Source organism: Taudactylus pleione, unplaced genomic scaffold, assembly GCF_031769625.1.
Source record: "Taudactylus pleione unplaced genomic scaffold, aTauple2 ptg001392l, whole genome shotgun sequence".
NCBI classification, from domain to species: Eukaryota; Metazoa; Chordata; class Amphibia; order Anura; family Myobatrachidae; genus Taudactylus; species Taudactylus pleione.
The window spans coordinates 124,307-143,690 of record NW_028285792.1 but is presented as its reverse complement, the minus strand read 5'-3'; the positions used below and the strand labels follow the sequence as shown (position 1 = coordinate 143,690).

At 44.6% G+C, this 19,384-nt stretch overlaps 1 protein-coding gene across 5 annotated transcripts in view; it reads left to right on the top strand.

The window, feature by feature from the left end:
* LOC148442757 (thialysine N-epsilon-acetyltransferase-like) overlaps positions 1 to 19,384 on the top strand; it is a 124,384-nt gene that overhangs the window by 78,605 nt on the left and 26,395 nt on the right. For 2 of the 5 annotated variants that reach the window (XM_088463522.1, XM_088463523.1), the window contains exons 2-6: positions 4,660 to 4,823; positions 10,136 to 10,219; positions 10,941 to 11,030; positions 13,532 to 13,633; positions 16,868 to 16,908. In XM_088463522.1, the coding sequence (XP_088319648.1) occupies positions 4,724 to 4,823; positions 10,136 to 10,219; positions 10,941 to 11,030; positions 13,532 to 13,633; positions 16,868 to 16,908 (417 nt within the window). In that variant the 5' untranslated portion in view covers positions 4,660 to 4,723. The remainder of the gene's footprint in view (positions 1 to 4,659; positions 4,824 to 10,135; positions 10,220 to 10,940; positions 11,031 to 13,531; positions 13,634 to 16,867; positions 16,909 to 19,384) is intronic. The other 3 variants (XM_088463521.1, XM_088463524.1, XM_088463525.1) reach the window with 3 other exon arrangements.

The window sequence follows — 19,384 nt, the reverse complement described above, 5'->3', positions numbered from 1 at the left end:
AATAGTACACAGAATAATAGTCTGGGGTGTGATAGTGTGCGGAATAATAGTGTACAGAATAATAGTCTGGGGTGTGATAGTGTGCGATATAATAGTGCACAGAATAATAGTCTGGGCTGTGATAGTGTGCAGTATAATAGTCTGGGGTGTGATAGTGTGCAGTATAATAGTACACAGAATAATAGTCTGTGGTGTGATAGTGTGCGGTATAATAGTACACAGAATAATAGTCTGTGGTGTGATAGTGTGCGGTATAATAGTGCACAGAATAGTCTGGAGTGTGATAGTGTGCAGTATAATAGTACACAGAATAATAGTCTGTGGTGTGATAGTGTGAGGTATAATAGTGCACAGAATAACAGTCTGGGCTGTTATAGTGTACAATATAATAGTCTGGGCTGTGATAGTGTGCAGTATAATAGTCTGGGGTGCGATAGTGTGCAGTATAATAGTGCACAGAATAATAGTCTGGGGTGGGATAGTGTGCGGTATAATTGTGCACAGAATAGTCTGGGGTGTGATAGTGTGCGGTATAATAGTGCACAGAATAGTCTGGGGTGTGATAGTGTGCAGTATAATAGTGCATAGAAAAATAGTCTGGGGTGTGATAGTGTGTGGTATAATAGAGCATAGAATAATAGTCTGGGGTGTGTTAGTGTGCGGTATAATAGTGTACAGAATAATAGTCTGTGGTGTGATAGTGTGCGGTATAATAGTGCACAGAATAGTAGTCTGGTGTGTGTTAGTGTGCGTTATAATAGTGTACAGAATAATAGTCTGGGCTGTGATAGTGTGCGGTATAATAGTAAACAGTGTAATAGTCTGGGGTGTGATAGTGCACAGAATAATAGTCTGGGGTGTGATAGTGTGCGGTTTAATAGTACACAGAATAATAGTCTGGGGTGTGATAGTGTACAGAATAATAGTCGGGGGTGTGATAGTGTGCGGCATAATAGTGTACAGAACAATAGTCTGGGGTGTGATAGTGCACAGAATAATAGTCTGGGGTGTGATAGTGTACAGAATAATAGTCTGGGGCGTGATAGTGTACAGAATAGTAGTCTGGGGTGTGATAGTGTACAGAATAATAGTCTGAGGTGTGATAGTGCACAGAATAATAGTCTGGGGTGTGATAGTGTGCAGTATAATAGTGTACAGAATAATAGTCTGGGGTGTGATAGTGCACAGAATAATAGTCTGGGGTGTGATAGTGTATAGAATAATAGTCTGGGGTGTGATAGTGTGCGGTATAATAGTACACAGAATAATAGTCTGGGGTGTGATAGTGTGTGGTATAATAGTGTACAGAATAATAGTCTGGGGTGTGATAGTGCACAGAATAATAGTCTGGGGTGTGATAGTGTACAGAATAATAGTCTGGGGTGTGATAGTGTGCGGTATAATAGTACACATAATAATAGTCTTGGGTGTGATATTGTGCGGTATAATAGTGTACAGAACAATAGTCTGGGCTGTGATAGTGTGCAGTATAATAGTCTGGGCTGTGATAGTGTGCGGTATAATAGTGCATAGAATAATAGTCTGGGGTGTGATAGTGTGTGGTATAATAGTGCATAGAATAATAGTCTGTGGTGTGTTAGTGTGCGGTAAAATAGTGCACAGAATAATAGTCTGGGGTGTGATAGTGTGCGGTATAATAGTGCATAGAATAGTAGTCTGGGGTGTGATAGTGTGCGGTATAATAGTGCACAGTATAATAGTCTGGGGTGTGATAGTGTGCGGTATAATAGTACACAGAATAATAGTCTGGGGTGTGATAGTGTGCGGTAAAATAGTGTACAGAACAATAGTCTGGGGTGTGATAGTGCACAGAATAATAGTCTGGGGTGTGATAGTGTGCGGTATAATAGTGTACAGAATAATAGTCTGGGGTGTGATAGTGCACAGAATAATAGTCTGGGGTGTGATAGTGCACAGAATAATAGTCTGGGGTGTGATAGTGTGCAGTATAATAGTACACAGAATAATAGTCTGGGGTGTGATAGTGTGCGGTATAATAGTGTACAGAACAATAGTCTTGGGTGTGATAGTGCACAGAATAATAGTCTGGGGTGTGATAGTGTGCGGTATAATAGTGTACAGAACAATAGTCTGGGCTGTGATAGTGTGCAGTATAATAGTCTGGGCTGTGATAGTGTACAGTATAATAGTCTGGGGTGCGATAGTGTGCAGTATAATAGTGCACAGAATAATAGTCTGGGGTGTGATAGTGTGCGGTATAATAGTGCATAGAATAATAGTCTGGGGTGTGATAGTGTGCGGTATAATAGTGCACAGAATAATAGTCTGGGGTGTGATAGTGTGCGGTATAATAGTGTACAGAATAATAGTCTGGGGTGTGATAGTGTGCGGTATAATAGTGTACAGAACAATAGTCTGGGGTGTGATAGTGCACAGAATAATAGTCTGGGTTGTGATAGTGTGCGGTATAATAGTGTACAGAACAATAGTCTGGGGTGTGATAGTGTGCGGTATAATAGTACACAGTATAATAGTCTGGGCTGTGATAGTGCACAGAATAATAGTCTGGGGTGTGATAGTGTGCGGTATAATAGTGCACAGAATAATAGTCTGGGGTGTGATAGTGTGCGGTATAATAGTACACAGAATAATAGTCTGGGGTGTGATAGTGTGCGGTATAATAGTGTACAGAACAATAGTCTGGGATGTGATAGTGTGCAGTATAACAGTCTGGGTTGTGATAGTGTGCAGTATAGTAGTCTGGGGTGTGATAGTGTGCAGTATAATAGTCTGGGGGTGCGATAGTGTGCCGTATAATAGTGCACAGAATAATAGTCTGGGGTGTGATAGTGTGCGGTATAATAGTTTACAGTATAATAGTCTGGGGTGATAGTGCACAGAATAATAGTCTGGGGTGTGATAGTGCAGAGAATAATAGTCTGGGGTGTGATAGTGCACAGAACAATAGTCAGGGGTGTGATAGTGCACAGAATAATAGTCTGGGGTGTGATAGTATGCGGTATGATATTGCACAGAATAATAGTTTGGGGTGTGATAGTGTGCTGTATAATAGTACACAGAATAATAGTCTGGGGTGTGATAGTGCACAGAATAATAGTCTAGGGTGTGATAGTGTGCGGTATAATAGTTTACAGTATAATAGTCTGGGGTGATAGTGCACAGAATAATAGTCTGGGGTGTGATAGTGCAGAGAATAATAGTCTGGGGTGTGATAGTGCACAGAACAATAGTCAGGGGTGTGATAGTGCACAGAATAATAGTCTGGGGTGTGATAGTATGCGGTATGATATTGCACAGAATAATAGTTTGGGGTGTGATAGTGTGCTGTATAATAGTACACAGAATAATAGTCTGGGGTGTGATAGTGCACAGAATAATAGTCTGGGCTGTGATAGTGTGTGGTATAATAGTACACAGAATAATATTCTGGGGTGTGATAGTGTGCGGTGTAAGAGTGTACAGAATAATAGTCTGGGCTGTGATAGTGTGCAGTATAATAGTCTGGGCTGTGATAGTGTGCAGTATAATAGTCTGGGGTGTGATAGTGTGCGGTATAATTGTGCACAGAATAGTCTGGGCTGTGATAGTGTGCGGTATAATAGTACACAGAATAATAGTCTGGGGTGTGATAGTGCACAGAATAATAGTCTGGGGTGTGATAGTGTGCAATAATCACTAGTGTGGGACTAAACTGTCTGGAGGGGAAGGAGTGAGCGCTCTACTCCCCTCATCTATAGGGCGAAGAAGCAATCGGATTACCAGCAGCTGGAAGTGGATCATCACTTTGGTAATCTGATCCGAGCGGTGCCAGCTGCACTGAGACCTACACGGATAGTAGTGATGTCAGTGGGCCCTCCCTCAAAAGGTAGGCGTTCCCATGGGAACGCCTCCGCTTGGGCTGCCACCCCCCGGCCCGCCTTCCAAACGGGGCGAGCTGTCAATCAACATCGACAGCTTGGCCCCTTTGGAAAGAGACCCGCTACGACCGGCGATGTCGGTCGTAGCAGGTCTCACGCATGCGCACTGGCCAAACATCGAGGCGGCCGTGCGGTCGTAGACCGTACGGCCGCCTCTGAATAAGGTCCCGAATGCGGGGACCAGGTCTGGCTGGCAGTAACATCGGCGGGCTCCCTCCTGAGCGCTGCGGCATGCTTTTTTGTTAGTCTGCTCAGTGGCACATGACCCGTCACCCGGCCGCGCCCCCTCCCGTGTAGGTCTCAGTGCAGCTGGCACCGCTCGGATCAGATTACCAAAGTGATGATCCACTTCCAGCTGCTGGTAATCCGATTGCTTCTTCGCCCTATAGATGAGGGGAGTAGAGCGCTCACTCCTTCCCCTCCAGCAGGGACTCGAGCCTCTAGCCGCATAAGTGCTGCGGCACCCCCTCCTCAGTCTGGTGCTCTACGCAGCCGCGTATCTGGCATATAGGTTGGGCCGGCCCTGTTGGTGATATTGATTGTTGGGAGTGTGGGGTGTTGCTGCTACACTGTGGGGGCACTTTGGCTGCTATTTGATGCGCACGTTTTAGGTGCACAATTTCCTCTGTTAGTGCTGTGCTTACTCTGATCCCTCTAATGTGACATCAGTATGTAGCCCACCCAGCTGCGGTCTCTGCCCTTCCCAGGTCTGTAACCAGCTTTGTACCCTCTGTTCTAGGAGCTGGCCGAGTACGAGAAGTTATCGAATCAGGTGAAAATAACGGCAGAAGGTGCGGAACTATATGCAGCGCAACCGGTGCCGGATGCGTCTAGGATGGGAGAGAAATAGAAGGGGCCGCCGCTCTTTATACCAAGAAATTCTGCTGATCAGCATCTGTCTAGGTGGTAGCGTTAATGCATTTCTGGTAGCAAATATCCAGTGTATTGTATAGAGCAATGATCTGCAGCGGATCTAGATAGGTCAGTAATGTACATGTCAGGGGGTAGATGGAACAGAGCAATGTTCTGCAGATGTGTAGAGGTCAGTCATGTAGTAATCTGCAGAATATATCACCATGTATCTGTCAGGATACAGATGGGACAGAGAAATGTTCTATAGTCTAGTTACTAAGCAGTGTTAGGAGACAGAGTGAAAAGTGATAAGGTACCAGCCAATCAGCTCCTAACTGTCATCTCACAGGCTGTGTTTGAAAATGACAGTTAGGAGCTGATTGGCTGGTACCTTATCACTTTTCACTCTGTCTCCTAACACTGCTTAGTAAAAAGACCCCCTATATCACTAGGGGGCATATATAAACCTGATAATTATAATGTCTCATTGGTGGCAATAAGTAATTACAGATGTGGCCTCGTACAATATGGCTTCCGATGCGCCAGATCTCTGGGTACGCTAGGTATCGCGCAACATGGCCTTTTTCTAGCTTAAAATGTGCATTTTATAACAACTGGAAGGGACAAAACTACTTTACTAGATTACACTGACCAATGAGGTGTGAGGCATTTGTACATCTGTGACTGAGTCTGCCATAGCGGCCACGGCTTCTTCTCACGCCAAGTCCCGCCCGCTGTGCTTTATCTGCGACTTTGTGTTTAAAACCAATTCCTGTGCGAGTAAAGTCTCAGCCTGGGGCCTTTAGTACACTGTGACTGGTGTTGCGCTGCGTCTGTCAGGGCGTCTCGGTCACGCCGGGCGTACCAGGACATGTGTGTCAGTACCACTGGGATGTAATAATAATCACACACACAGGAGCCCATTACTGCCATGTGTGTGATATGAAATGATCACTAATGCTCATAGTGATGGGATGGGTGGTTATTTGGGATTGTCATGGGGCTCATTGGCATAGTGATGGTATAGAGGGGTATATGGCATAATAATGGGATGGAAGAGGATTTGGGATAGGGGGTATTTGGTACAGTAATAGTATAGAGGTGTATTTGGAATAGTGATGGTGGTATTGAGGGGTATTTGGAATAGTGATGGTGGTATAGGGGGTATTTGGAATAGTGATGGTGGTATAGAAGGGTATTTGGAATAGTGATGGTGGTATAGAGGGGTATTTGGAATAGTGATGGTGATATTGAGGGGTATTTGGAATAGTGATGGTGGTATAGGGGGGTATTTGGTATAGTGATGGTGGTATAGAAGGGTATTTGGAATAGTGATGATGGTATAGAAGGGTATTTGGAATAGTGATGGTGGTATAGAGAGGTACTTGGAATAGCAATGGTATAGAGGGGTATTTGGAATAGTGATGGTGGTATAGAGGGGTATTTGGTATAGTGATGGTGGTATAGAGGGGTATTTGGAATAGTGATGGTGGTATAGAGGGGTATTTGGAATAGTGATGGTGGTATAGAAGGGTATTTGGAATAGTGATGGTGGTATAGAGAGGTATTTGGAATAGTGATGGTGGTATAGAGGGGTATTTGGCATAATAATGGGATGGAAGAGGATTTGGGATAGGGGTACTTGGTACAATAATAGTATAGAGGGGTATTTGGAATAGTGATGGTGGTATAGAGGGGTATTTGGAATAGTGATGGTGGTATAGAGGGGTATTTGGAATAGTGATGGTGGTATAGCGGGGTATTTGGAATAGTGATGGTGGTATAGAGGGGTATTTGGAATAGTGATGGTGGTATAGAGGGGTATTTGGAATAGTGATGGTGGTATAGAGGGGTATTTGGAATAGTGATGGTGGTATAGAGGGGTATTTGGAATAGTGATGGTGGTATAGAGGGGTATTTGGAATAGTGATGGTGGTATAGAAGGGTATTTGGAATAGTGATGGTGGTATAGAGGGGTATTTTGAATAGTGATGGTGGTATAGCGGGGTATTTGGAATAGTGATGGTGGTATAGAGGGGTATTTGGAATAGTGATGGTGGTGTAGAGGGGTATTTGGAATAGTGATGGTGGTATAGAGGGGTATTTGGAATAGTGATGATGGTATAGAGGGGTATTTGGAATAGTGATTGTGGTATAGAGGGGTATTTGGAATAGTGATGGTGGTATAGAGGGGTATTTGGAATAGTGATGGTGGTATAGAGGGGTATTTGGAATAGTGATGGTGGTATAGAGGGGTATTTGGAATAGTGATGGTGGTATAGAGGGGTATTTGGAATAGTGATGGTGGTATAGAGGGGTATTTGGAATAGTGATGGTGGTATAGAGGGGTATTTGGAATAGTGATGGTGGTATAGAAGGGTATTTGGAATAGTGATGGTGGTATAGAGGGGTATTTGGAATAGTGATGGTGGTATAGAGGGGTATTTGGAATAGTGATGGTGGTATAGAGGGGTATTTGGAATAGTTATGGTGGTATAGAAGGGTATTTGGAATAGTGATGGTGGTATAGAAGGGTATTTGGAATAGTGATGGTGGTATAGTGGGGTATTTGGAATAGTGATGGTGGTATAGAGGGGTATTTGGAATAGTGATGTGGTATAGAAGGGTATTTGGAATAGTGATGGTGGTATAGAAGGGTATTTGGAATAGTGATGGTGGTATAGAGGGGTATTTGGAATAGTGATGGTGGTATAGAGGGGTATTTGGAATAGTGATGGTGGTATAGAAGGGTATTTGGAATAGTGATGGTGGTATAGAGGGGTATTTGGAATAGTGATGGTGGTATAGCGGGGTATTTGGAATAGTGATGGTGGTATAGAGGGGTATTTGGAATAGTGATGGTGGTGTAGAGGGGTATTTGGAATAGTGATGGTGGTATAGAGGGGTATTTGGAATAGTGATGATGGTATAGAGGGGTATTTGGAATAGTGATGGTGGTATAGAGGGGTATTTGGAATAGTGATGGTGGTATAGAGGGGTATTTGGAATAGTGATGGTGGTATAGAGGGGTATTTGGAATAGTGATGGTGGTATAGCGGGGTATTTGGAATAGTGATGGTGGTATAGAGGGGTATTTGGAATAGTGATGGTGGTATAGAGGGGTATTTGGCATAGTGATGATGGTATAGCAGGGTATTTGGCATAATAATGGGATGGAAGAGGATTTGGGATAGGGGTATTTGGTACAGTAATAGTATAGAGGGGTATTTGGAATAGTGATGGTATAGCGGGGTATTTGGAATAGTGATGGTGGTATAGAGGGGTATTTAGAATAGTGATGGTGGTATAGAGGGGTATTTGGAATAGTGATGGTGGTATAGAGAGGTATTTGGAATAGTGATGATGGTATAGAGGGGTATTTGGAATAGTGATGATGGTATAGAGGGGTATTTGGAATAGTGATGATGGTATAGCAGGATATTTGGAATAGTGATAGTATAGCGGGGTATTTGGCATAATAATGGGATGGAAGAGGATTTGGGATAAGGGGTATTTGGTACAGTAATAGTATAGAGGGGTATTTAGAATAGTGATGGTGGTATAGAGGGGTATTTTGAACAGTGATGGTGGAATAGAGGGGTATTTGGAATAGTGATGGTATAGCGGGGTATTTGGAATAGTGATGATGGTATAGAGGGGTATTTGGAATAGCATTGGTATAGCGGGGTATTTGGAATAGCAATGGTATAGAGGGGTATTTGGAATAGTGATGGTGGTATAGAGGGGTATTTGGAATAGTGATGGTGGAATAGAGGGGTATTTGGAATAGTGATGGTATAGCGGGGTATTTGGAATAGCATTGATATAGCGGGGTATTTGGAATAGCATTGGTATAACGGGGTATTTGGAATAGTGATGGTATAGAGGGGTATTTGGAATAGTGATGGTGGTATAGAGGGGTATTTGGAATAGTGATGGTGGTATAGAGGGGTATTTGGAATAGTGATGATGGTATAGCGGGGTATTTGGAATAGTGATGATGGTATAGCGGGGTATTTAGAATAGCATTGGTATAGCGGGGTATTTGGAATAGTGGTGGTATAGAGGGGTATTTGGCATAATAATGGGATGGAAGAGGATTTGGGATAAGGGGTATTTGGTACAGTAATAGTATAGAGGGGTATTTGGAATAGTGATGGTGGTATAGAGGGGTATTTGGAATAGTGATGGTGGTATAGAGGGGTATTTGGAATAGTGATGGTGGTATAGCGGGGTATTTGGAATAGTGATGGTGGTATAGAGGGGTATTTGGAATAGTGATGGTGGTATAGAGGGGTATTTGGAATAGTGATGGTGGTATAGATGGGTATTTGGAATAGTGATGATGGTATAGAGGGGTATTTGGAATAGTGATGGTGGTATAGAGGGGTATTTGGTATAGTGATGGTGGTATAGAGGGGTATTTGGAATAGTGATGGTGGTATAGAGGGGTATTTGGAATAGTGATGGTGGTATAGCCGGGTATTTGGAATAGTGATGGTGGTATAGAGGGGTATTTGGAATAGTCATGGTATAGCGGGTATTTGTCATAGTGATGATGGTATAGCGGGGTATTTGGAATAGTGATGGTGGTATAGAGGGGTATTTGGAATAGCGATGGTGGTATAGCAGGGTATTTGGAATAGTGATGGTGGTATAGCGGGGTATTTGGAATAGTGATGGTATAGCGGGGTATTTGGCATAGTGATGATGGTATAGCGGGGTATTTGGAATAGTGATGGTGGTATAGAGGGGTATTTGGAATAGCGATGGTATAGAGGGGTATTTGGAATAGTGATGGTGGTATAGCGGGGTATTTGGAATAGTGATGGTGGTATAGCGGGGTATTTGGCCTAGTGATGATGGTATAGCGGGGTATTTGGCCTAGTGATGATGGTATAGCGGGGTATTTGGAATAGTGATGGTGGTATAGCGGGGTATTTGGAATAGTGATGGTGGTATAGCGGGGTATTTGGAATAGTGATGGTGGTATATCAGGGTATTTGGAATAGCGATGGTATAGAGGGGTATATGGAATAGTGATGGTGGTATAGAGGGGTATATGGAAAAGTGATTGTGGTATAGAGGGGTATTTGGAATAGTGATTGTGGTATAGAGGGGTATTTGGAATAGTGATGATGGTATAGCGGGGTATTTGGCATAGTAAAGGGACAGAAGAAGATTTGGGAAAGTGATAAAATAAGAGGGGTATTACATAATGGTGGGTTTCGTTCTGATGAAATGAATAGTACACATGTGACCAATATGAGTGAGTACAAATGAACACACTTTATTTACAAGTAACAAACATACAATTAACATACAAAGTATACAGTATACTCAACTTCTGTCTATGTATTCAGATGACACCGGTAATTCATCATCTTCAGCATTAGATGTTCTTCATCTTCTCTTCTTCTGGGGAGCCCTCGTTTCACAACACCCAGGTAGTACAATTTACACTGCAGGCATCCTTACTGCAGTCTCAGGTCCATGCACGAGCTGAGACCTTTTGTCTACCTCTGATTTATATACCCTAGTAGTATATGGGTGTTGGCGTTCCTGCTATTAAGCCCATATTAGTTACATACTTGGTATCAAGCTCTAGTTAGTAGAAAGTAGCTTTGACCAAACTTATCTCTCTTGCACATGCTCTGTAAGCACTAAGATATATTCAGACAAAGACATACATTAATGACGTATCCTAGTTATGTATGGAGATAAACTCTATTTCAAAACCTCCTTTGTGTAGAGTCTCAGATTACCCATAATGCTTAGCATCTCTACACATCTTACAATGGTCATTCTAATGGAACGTGGTAACTGATAATTCATGTAAGCTATGAATGGCTCATTCTACATCTACTAATAGTAATGGCAGGTACAAGCTAGGCCCCTCAAATTATGTCTCATTTGACCCCAAAAGGTTATATCTGACCATTCTATGCTTAGACTGCAACTATATGAATACAATCTCTTTGCAGACCTCAATGGGGCCTAGCACAGGGTATATGTTACAACTTACAACTTATATGCTTATGTAGAAATTAATTATTTAGCACACCGGTTACAGGTATGTGGGATAGTGGTGGGATACTTGTGTATGATATTACTGGTGTGTTGGCATGGTGAGAGATATGTAGTAATCGCTGATATGTTCATCCTCAGATCTTTTACATGATGGTTTTGGGGGACCAGCCCCCCTCTTTCGATGTCTGGTGGCAGAGTGTGAAGAAGAAGAAGATAGAACATCAGCCGGTATGAGAACCCTCTGATCCAAGCAGCCGTTATGCTGTCAGTTGTTGGGGCGTAGATATTACTGGGGTGCACTACGGTGTTATTTCAGGTTATAAATTGTTTCAGTGTTTGAGCCACATGTGTATTTCTACATAATAGGGAGAAGGGGCACGTCACTGGGTTCTTTGTGAGCAATGTTCTGCAGATTCCTACAGATGTCAGTAATGTAGTAATCTGCAGAATATATCACTATATATTGGTCAGGGGGTAGATTATTATTATTATTATTATTATTATTATTATTATTATTATTATTATTATCATCCTTTATTTATATGGCGCCACAAGTGTTCCGCAGCGCCTTACACAGTACATGAAGAAATAATTTGACAACAGACTTACAGTACAATATAGGACAAGGACATGGATAATATACATTGATACATAAGTGACCATAACACCTAGATATGCAACAGAGCGTAAGCAACCAGGTGTTAGGTGTCCAGGTGGGGGGTAAGAAGTAGATGAAAGTAAAGTAAGGAGAAGCACAAGAGGGTAGGGGGCCCTGCTCGTAATGGCTTACATTCTAAAGGGGAGGGGCAGACAAACGGGTGTGACACAGAAGGTATAAACAGGTAGGAAGGAGCATATAGCAGCAGGTTAGGATGATAGCTGGAAGGCTTTGATGAAGTAGTGGGTCTTGAGAGCCCGTTTGAAGGATTGTAAAGAGGAGGAGAGTCGGAGAGGGAGAGAGTTCCAAAGGTGGGAAGCAGCACGGGCAAAATCTTGGAGGCGGGAGTGGGAGGAAGTAATCAGTTGGCTTGAGAGGATGAAGTGTATTAGTTGAGCGAAGGGGGCGGCCAGGAGAGTGGAGGGAGATGAGGTCAGAGATGTAAATGGCAGAGTAATGGGTGAAGGCTTTGTAAGCGAGTGTGAGAACCTTGAATTGAGTTCTGAAGGGGAAGGGGAGCCAGTGTAGGGCTTGTAGGAGAGGGGAGGCAGATGTAGAGCGTTTGGAGAGGAAGATGAGCCGAGCAGCAGCATTGAGGACAGACTGGAGAGGAGAGAGATGGGAGTCAGGGAGGCCAGATAGGAGGTTACAGTAGTCCAATCTGGAGATGACCAGTGAGTGTATGAGGGTTTTCGTGGCATCCTGGCTGAGAAAGTGTCTGATCTTGGAAATATATTTGAGATGGAAATGACAGGACTGTGAGAGGTTCTGGATATATGGTTTGAAGGAGAGGGATGAGTCCAGGATAACTCCAAGACAGCGCACTTTGGGACTAGATGAGATAGTCATTCCATCAATTGATAAAGAAATAGTGGGACATGATGTTATGTGGGAGGGTGGGAAGATGATCAACTCTGTCTTAGACATATTAAGTGTAAGAAATCGCTGGGACATCCAGGAAGAGACAGCAGAGAGACAGTTGGAGATACGAGTCAGTAGAGAGGGGGAGAGGTCAGGGGAGGAAAGGTAGATCTGAGTATCATCAGCATAGAGATTATAATGGAGGTCAAAAGAGCTGGGACAGAGCAATGTTCTGCAGGTCACTAGAGAGGACAGTTATGTGATAATCTGCAGAATGTGTATATATGTACAGTAGCTGTCTGCCTAGCGCATATATACCTGTACACACACACATCCCAGATCCTAGAGGTTCCCCCAGGAATCTCCTCTGTGATATCAGTAGTGACGGGAATTTCATAGGAAGTAAAAGTCACATGTTCAGCGCGGAGGGAAAGTAGAACTTAGTCTGTGATTTTGCTCTTTTGCAAATGACCATTGAAATTTGTTTATTTATTTTGTACTGAATCCGATGTAACCAGAGTCGGCTGTGAGGAGAATTTCTTGGTGTCTCTTGCAGAACATAATGATTATTTCTCATTGCAATATACATAATCACCACTATATGTCAGATGTCCTGCGTTCGCCCGGGGTTCTCAGCCGCAATTATAAATGTAAATCAGCATGGGTGCATCCAGGGGCATAGCTATAATGGGTGCGGGGTGTGCGGGGAACACTGGCCCCTGGGTGCATCACAGTAGTAAAGCCATTAATACAGAGGGTAGAAAGGATGTGTGAGGAAAAGAAACATCTCAGTAACAAAGTATAGGCAGCATGGTTGGAGTAGTGGTGATGCCTGAAGCTCCCCGTACCCCACAGATGGATCCATAGCTGCTGCCTGCGCCGCGTTACAGTGGTCAGCAGGGTGCAGGCAGCGGTTATAGATGGATCTCTCTGTGGGGTCCTTATACACCCCGGTCACGGGCCTGCTCCTCTGTGCCCTCCTGACAGCTGGCACGCAGAGGCCAATGACTTCCCGGAGTTCCGGCACTGTTAGCTCACTGGGGCAGGGACGGATGTGATTGGCCTAATATATAAAACGCTGCAGAATGTGCGCTCTATATAAATAACTGAATAAAACATTGCACTATAATAATTCAGCCCTGGTCGCTGTGTTCTGTGTGTGCAGCGAGATGGGAAATGACTGCACTGAGTATACACCTGTATGTTCCAGGTCCTCATCTGGTGGGATATGCACTGACGTACTTCATTTATAGCACCTGGGAGGGGCGCTCGCTGTATCTGGAGGATCTATACGTCACGCCACAGTATAGAGGTAGGCGAATATGTGGTGTCTGGGATATTCCCATAAACTAATTCTAGGGCCTGATTCTGAATTGTACGGTATTGCAAATGGCGCAGGAGGCGTCTGTAAGAAATGCATGCATCTGCGATCCGAGTGCTGCTGACGCTCAGATGGACACGCCGCCGGAACTGGTCAGCCGGGCCCAGGGAGTTTACGTCCAATGCTGCAGAACCTGCGCTTAGCACGCCTACAAAAAGGGGGCAACTCGGGGACCACTAACCGTGCATGTTTTCAGATCTCTTAGTGGGTGCACAAGTGTATCCATTACTGGTGGACACACTTTATTTGATCCACAGATGGCACTACTCATTTCACATATACAACTGAAGAAATCGGGAAAACATGCGTTGTTAGGGGTTTCTTGAAGTGTGTGGTTTTTATTTATATATAATATAATATATTAGTTCCAGAAATCCATCACGCACTACATGTTATAAATTACATGGCTATCAATAAAAGGCTGATAACCTACATAGCGACATGTAATCCTAATGCCTAGAGGAACATAATATCTGACCAAGAGCTGATACTACATTATAAGCTGCATCATTCATTTACAGAAAGCTGCTAAAAAGATTCTCATTGAGCCCAATTACTGTGCAACCTCAATCTGATGGAGCATCTGTGGGATGTGCTGGATAAACAAGTCCCAGCCATGAAGGCCGCACCTCGCACCTCGCACCTCACAGGACTAAAAGGTTCTGCTGATAACGTCTTGGTGCCAGATACCACAGGGCACCGTCAGAGGACTTGTGGAGTCCAGACCTCCACAATATCAGGCAGGTGGTTTTAATGTCACAACTGATGGGTGCGTATAAATATATCATAGCGACTTCCATCTATATTCACCTTTTGGATTATTCCAGAGCTTGCAGATAAACCTATAGAACAAAATGTGTTCTTGCATTTTGAATTTAGCACACCGGCCCCAAGCAATCCAGGCTTGTGGGCCAGTGGCCATTCTTGACGATTCATAGCCCCCCCGCCTTGAACTGGCTAATATTGCATCAGCTAGAATCAGGTGCCGGGGCTCCATTCAATGGAGGAGTGAGAGCAGGCAAAATCTCTTCAAGAAAGCGGTGGTGAGGATGATGGCGGATGTCCTGAGCTAATGGCTGCCATGACAAGAGCTTGAGCACTCGCCAGCAGAACAGCAAAGAGCCAAAACCCACCGAAAGTAGGGGGGTCAGTGAAAACAACGGAAGCCTTGAGGCAGCCAAGTTTGCTGCCTCAGGTGAGACCATACCAGCCGCTCTGAGGAGGTGGGAAGTGGCCAACTCAGGTGAAAGGAGCCTGGAGGTGGTGAGAGTTCTCCTGCCTCCGGAGAACAGCAGGTGTTGGGTGTGGCTTGACCAGGCCTGGTTCAGCTGAAGACGACAGGGCTGGTAAAAAGCATAGTTTCCCTCATAGACCACCAGGGCTGGGCATTAGGCCTTGGGACATTGTCAGGCACTAGGCCTGAGAGCGGTAGTTGGGCAGTAGGTGGCATAAGGAGGACACTAGGCCCAAGATACATAATGGGCATTTGTCCTGAAGGTGAGACTGAGCGGCCTGAGGTAAGTGCATGACTACACCTGCACTGCACTTACCTGTTATTACTCATCATTCCTGGATCTTCCATCAACTACTGTAAAGTTTCTGCTGCTGAGAACTGGCCATTGTGATCCCCCGCCCCCCCCACCCCCCCCCGAATCAAATATCCTGCACCCTGATTAATGACGCCATGAATACCGGAGCCTCCGCTGCAAGGTGCACAGTGCATTTAACATTTAATAGGAATTTTAATCAGATTCATTAATATTAACAAAAAGCAGATAAAGAAGATGTTTGTCCAGACCCTACACACATTGAATAAATACTCGTGAGATCTTATTCCAGGTACTCCAATTGTTCCACCATTGAAGAGAGAAGAGCTGACACTTTAATGGGCGGCCCGTTACATGTCCCATTACTGCTGTGTACACCCTGGGTGATATATCTGCCGTCCAATCCAACGGGAGATATATATTGCAAGTGTCGGTGGGTGTGTACCCCCAATATGTCTGTGATCGATGTTGGTCACAGACATACATCACATCGGCTGTGTAGCATAGCAGATGGGCGATGTAGCTGCGGATATATCGCTGCACCAGCTGGTGTGTATGGGTGACCTGCCGATCACCGGTACACATGCTGCGGGGACCCGGCGGTGAGTTACAGCTCAACTAGGCGTAATTTAAATGCCCACCCAGTTGTGACATCAGGACCGACACATTGGGCGGACGGCTGGGCGGGTTGGCTGTTTGTAGACCCATAATGAGATGGTTGCAGTACTGAATGCCAGTGACAGGTGGCTGCAGGACAGACCAGCAATAAGACTCTGAAGTCTGATCGTAACAAAGTGATCGCTGCAAGACCAGTATAATGATGGTTCTATTAGTTATTGATGGATCCAGTCCATACCGGACCTCCTGTACTACTGATCTACTGGATCATCCGCTGCTAAATCTGACACACAGCGAATACATGAACTGTCGGATCACTGAGGTGCAGAACACTTCCGCTATGAATGGAGCTCATCTTCCTTTTGTACGTAAATATCACAAACCCACATTTCTAAATTCACAGAACAGAAGCGGAGTAGCCTCACAGTAGGGTAATGTGTACACGATGATCACTTGTCCCATTATTAGGTCATTTCCAGTTGGAAACAATAATGACAATAACCCCCCCCCCCCCATTACCCTGAGGATTGAGATTATGTCAGAGCTCGCTGCCAGGGACTCGGAATGGATTGTCAGCTCTGCGTAGCCACGTCCATGTGACACAATGAGATATTACTCAGCGTCCATCTCTGAATAATGCGCTGCTGTTACTTTTTGCGGCGTCGCAGTTGTGGTAATATGCAAGTGACAGTTTAGCCTTCCCATGGTGTACTGGCATGTGACCGGCCCTGAGACGCCCGCTGCCAGTGATCGTGTAACAGTGTAACTCAGCAGCTGCTTCTGAACCATAGAGTCCAACCATCGACACTTGCACCAGCCAATAATACACTATAGATTGAATACATGTATTGCCCCTGTATGTCACTGTGTTCTCGCACGTTGCTGCATGTGACAAATATCATGTATTGTACAGTGTTTCTCTTTAGTACACAATGCAGTGTATATCCTGCGTACGTCAGGCTGGTCCCAAATGCTGACCTCAGTCTGTTGTCTCTGGCAGGTAAAGGGATCGGTTCCAAGCTGCTGTCTGCTGTTGCTGAGGTGAGTGTCAGGCGCTAATGTACGTCCACACGTTACTACTTGTACTCACATGTGTGTGTTGCCAGTGACGATTAGAGCAGAAATGGGCATAATGAGGATAACTGTACTGGGCAACAGTGTACTACAGGCCTAATTCACTACAGATCGTTATTCCGATCACAGCTGTGATTACGCCCGGAGGTCTGCTGAGAATATATGCTAAAGACTGTAATCACAAAGCCGTCACACAGCCAGCATAGAGACACCCACTACTGCTATATCACATCTGTAATACCTCACAGTCCTGTGTATACATCTGTAACATCAGTCACAGCTCAGCCAGCATAGAGACACCACTACTGCTATCTCACATCTGTAATACCTCACAGTCCTGTGTATACATCTGTAACATCAGCCACAGCTCAGCCAGCATAGAGACACCCACTACTGCTATCTCACATCTGTAATACCTCATAGTCCTGTGTATACATCTGTAACATCAGCCACAGCTCAGCCAGCATAGAGACACCCACTACTGCTATCTCACATCTGTAATACCTCACAGTCCTGTGTATACATCTGTAACATCAGCCACAGCTCAGCCAGCTTAGAGACACCCACTACTGCTATCTCACATCTGTAATACCTCACAGTCCTGTGTATACATCTGTAACATCAGCCACAGCACAGCCAGCATAGAGACACCATCTACTGCTATCTCACATCCGTAATACCTCACAGTCCTGTGTATACATCTGTAACATCAGCCACAGCTCAGCCAGCATAGAGACACCCACTGCTGCTATCTCACATCTGTAATACCTCACAGTCCTGTGTATACATCTGTAACATCAGTCACAGCTCAGCCAGCATAGAGACACCCACTACTGCTATCTCACATCTGTAATACCTCACAGTCCTGTGTATACATCTGTAACATCAGCCACAGCACAGCCAGCATAGAGACACCATCTACTGCTATCTCACATCCGTAATACCTCACAGTCCTGTGTATACATCTGTAACATCAGCCACAGCTCAGCCAGCATAGAGACACCCACTGCTGCTATCTCACATCTGTAATACCTCACAGTCCTGTGTATACATCTGTAACATCAGTCACAGCTCAGCCAGCATAGAGACACCCACTACTGCTATCTCACATCTGTAATACCTCACAGTCCTGTATATACATCTGTAACATCAGCCACAGCACAGCCAGCATAGAGACACCCACTACTGCTATCTCACATCTGTAATACCTCACAGTCCTGTGTATACATCTGTAACATCAGCCACAGCTCAGCCAGCATAGAGACACCCACTACTGCTATCTCACATCTGTAATACCTCACAGTCCTGTGTATACATCTGTAACATCAGCCACAGCACAGCCAGCATAGAGACACCCACTACTGCTATCTCACATCTGTAATACCTCACAGTCCTGTGTATACATCTGTAACATCAGCCACAGCACAGCCAGCATAGAGACACCCACTACTGCTATCTCACATCTGTAATACCTCACAGTCCTGTGTATACATCTGTAACATCAGTCACAGCTCAGCCAGCATAGAGACACCCACTACTGCTATCTCACATCTGTAATACCTCACAGTCCTGTGTATACATCAGTCACAGCACAGCCAGCATAGAGACACCATCTACTGCTCTCACATCTGTAATACCTCACAGTCCTGTGTATACATCTGTAACATCAGCCACAGCACAGCCAGCATAGAGACACCATCTACTGCTATCTCACATCTGTAATACCTCACAGTCCTGTGTATACATCTGTAACATCAGTCACAGCACAGCCAGCATAGAGACACCCACTACTGCTATCTCACATCTGTAATACCTCACAGTCCTGTGTATACATCTGTAACATCAGTCACAGCTCAGCCAGCATAGAGACACCCACTACTGCTATCTCACATCTGTAATACCTCACAGTCCTGTGTATACATCTGTAACATCAGCCACAGCACAGCCAGCATAGAGACACCCACTACTGCTATCTCACATCTGTAACACCTCACAGTCCTGTGTATACATCTGTAACATCAGCCACAGCACAGCCAGCATAGAGACACCATCTACTGCTATCTCACATCTGTAATACCTCACAGTCCTGTGTATACATCTGTAACATCAGCCACAGCACAGCCAGCATAGAGACACCATCTACTGCTATCTCACATCTGTAACACCTCACAGTCCTGTGTATACATCTGTAACATCAGCCACAGCACAGCCAGCATAGAGACACCCACTACTGGTATCTCACATCTGTAATACCTCACAGTCCTGTGTATTCATCTGTAACATCAGCCACAGCTCAGCCAGCATAGAGATACCCACTACTGATATCTCACATCTGTAATACCTCACAGTCCTGTGTATACATCTGTAACATCAGCCACAGCACAGCCAGCATAGAGACACCCACTACTGCTATCTCACATCTGTAATACCTCACAGTCCTGTG